This window comes from Chaetura pelagica, unplaced genomic scaffold, assembly GCF_000747805.2.
Source record: "Chaetura pelagica isolate M959 unplaced genomic scaffold, ChaPel_1.0 scaffold349, whole genome shotgun sequence".
Taxonomy (NCBI): Eukaryota; Metazoa; Chordata; class Aves; order Apodiformes; family Apodidae; genus Chaetura; species Chaetura pelagica.
Window position 1 is genome coordinate 635,123 of NW_009954611.1, and position 2,078 is coordinate 637,200.

General features: G+C 49.0%; 1 protein-coding gene across 1 annotated transcript in view; it reads left to right on the top strand.

The window, feature by feature from the left end:
• The window catches only part of HSDL2 (hydroxysteroid dehydrogenase like 2), a 13,894-nt gene extending 13,591 nt beyond the window's left edge, over positions 1-303 (top strand). The window contains exon 11 of the mRNA XM_010005471.1: positions 191-303. Within this exon, the coding sequence (XP_010003773.1) occupies positions 191-303 (113 nt within the window). The remainder of the gene's footprint in view (positions 1-190) is intronic.
• The last annotated feature ends 1,775 nt before the right edge of the window (positions 304-2,078 follow it).

Here is a 2,078-nt window from a genome sequence, read left to right on the forward strand (position 1 = left end):
GCTCATGGCAGGGGGGGTGGAACTTGATGATCTTTAAGGTCCCTTCCAACCTTAATGATTCTAAGTGTGCAGAGCAGAACTTGGTAGCCATACAGCTGCTAGATCTCACTGTAGTGTCATTACATTTTCCTGTGTACAGGATCTCTCCAGTTAATTTGAATTTTCTAATGGTTCTCTTTTTTCTTTTTAGGTAAACTAAAGCCAACCCTGGCCTTCATGTCAGGAAAATTAAGGATCAAAGGTAACATGGCGCTAGCAATAAAGCTTGAGAAGATGCTGACACAGCTTAACTCTAAGCTGTGAGGGGAAACCTTTACTAGCAGAATGGTGGCCTTTCATATATAACTTCAATAATGTTTTAGAATGGTAGTCCTAATTTTTCTCTACTGCTATACAAGAAGTATATGTGAGATTTTTAGAGAATAAATAACTCTGATTAAGACAAGAACCTGTTTGTGATTAAACAACTTCTTTCTTGATAATACACATACTAGCTTTCAGGTGTTTTCTTTACTTCTGCTGAGCTCTGGATCAATGCAGGATGCCTGAAGTGAGGTTTTTCCCACATAGTTACTTACCGATACCCCTCAAAAAAGGTGAGAGAGCAAATATCACCCTACAGGTCTGTGTCTGTGATAGAAGTGCCATGCAGAGTATCCAGACCGGCTTAGCAGTGGAAGCAATATGGTCAGTTTAGCAGCACCCCAGTAAATTAACATCTCATTAATCTTTTTCTGCTTTCCTGAGTTTATTTCCTGTACTAGTTCTCATACCTCTGTGTTGCACTGAGTTGGGCTGCACTGATAGGCAAGTTTTCTTTCTGTGCAAAGGTACACACGTGCATGCAGAAGTGCACTTACACACTCTCTGCCCTGTGCCACAGACAAGGTGCTGCCTTCCACAGCACCTTCATGTAGCATTACCAGGATTAACCTACGTCACTGCAGCCAGCCCCTTCCCCTTCCTTTCAGTTTCACCTCTGTGTCCTGCTGTCTCAGGGGTTTTGGAAAAAAATGGGCTCCTTTCTTACCAGGCACAAGGGACTGGGGACATGGAGGGAAGGAGGGGGTGGCTCTTCCTGTGTTGAGCAGCATGGCAAGGACTGTCCCAGTGGGCATCAGCCCTGCTGGGTTGTATGACAGTCCCCAGCCCAGCACCATCCTGGGGTGTGCTCAGCAGTTGGCTGAGCCCCACCACAGCTGCTGCCTGGGCGTCCTGCAACATCTGCCTGCCCCTGCCCCTGGGCTCAGGGGTCCCTGTCCAAAGGTCCCAGTCTCCCCTGGGCAGGGTCTGCATCCCAGCCCCGTGCTGGTCTGGGGGTTGGTAACCATGCTGTCCCTAACCTGCTGCCCCCAGAGCAGCCTCAGCCTGCACAGACCTGCCCACTGAAGGGAGGGCAGGAGCATTCACATGCACTGGGACATGGAAGCAAAGGCTGCGTGTGGAATAGGAGGGGAAGAAGATCCAGCACTGGAAGCCAGAGCCATCTGGAGGAGACCAAATGTCTGAACTGCTGTTGCAATAATGCAGGCTTGCTGGGGCTGCTGAGTTTGTGCTCTGACTCTCTGCAAAGCAGAAAGTGCTACAGAAAAAGAAAGAAATATGCAAAAATTACCTTTGAGCTGCTTTGGGTGCTAGATCTGGAGAAAGCAGCTGCCAGCTCTTGCTTTTCTGCCTAGATTTGAAGTAGATTCTACTGAATGGAGAGTGCTGGAGACAGAACCTTTGGTAGGCTTTCCTCTGCAATCTGAAGGGACCATGGTATCAGATCCCAGGGCTAGGAAGTGTTTTGTAACGGTACTTTGGGACTGATGAAGACACTGCTGCTCTCCCAGCAGCTTGGACAGCACACAGTGAAGGGCCAAGCCATGGTACTTCTGGGCACTGCGGGCGGTAGGAGTGGCCCCGTGAACTCTGTCCCAGTCCTGCTCAAATCGCTGGAGCCTTTGGCTCTGTCTCACCTTCTCCTTCCCAGGTCCATCAGAATGTCTGTGGCAGGATTGTCAAGGTCTTCTGCTCAGCTGACTGTATCTGTTCCCTCTTTCACCTCCTCCCCAATCCATCAACTATTTCACAGC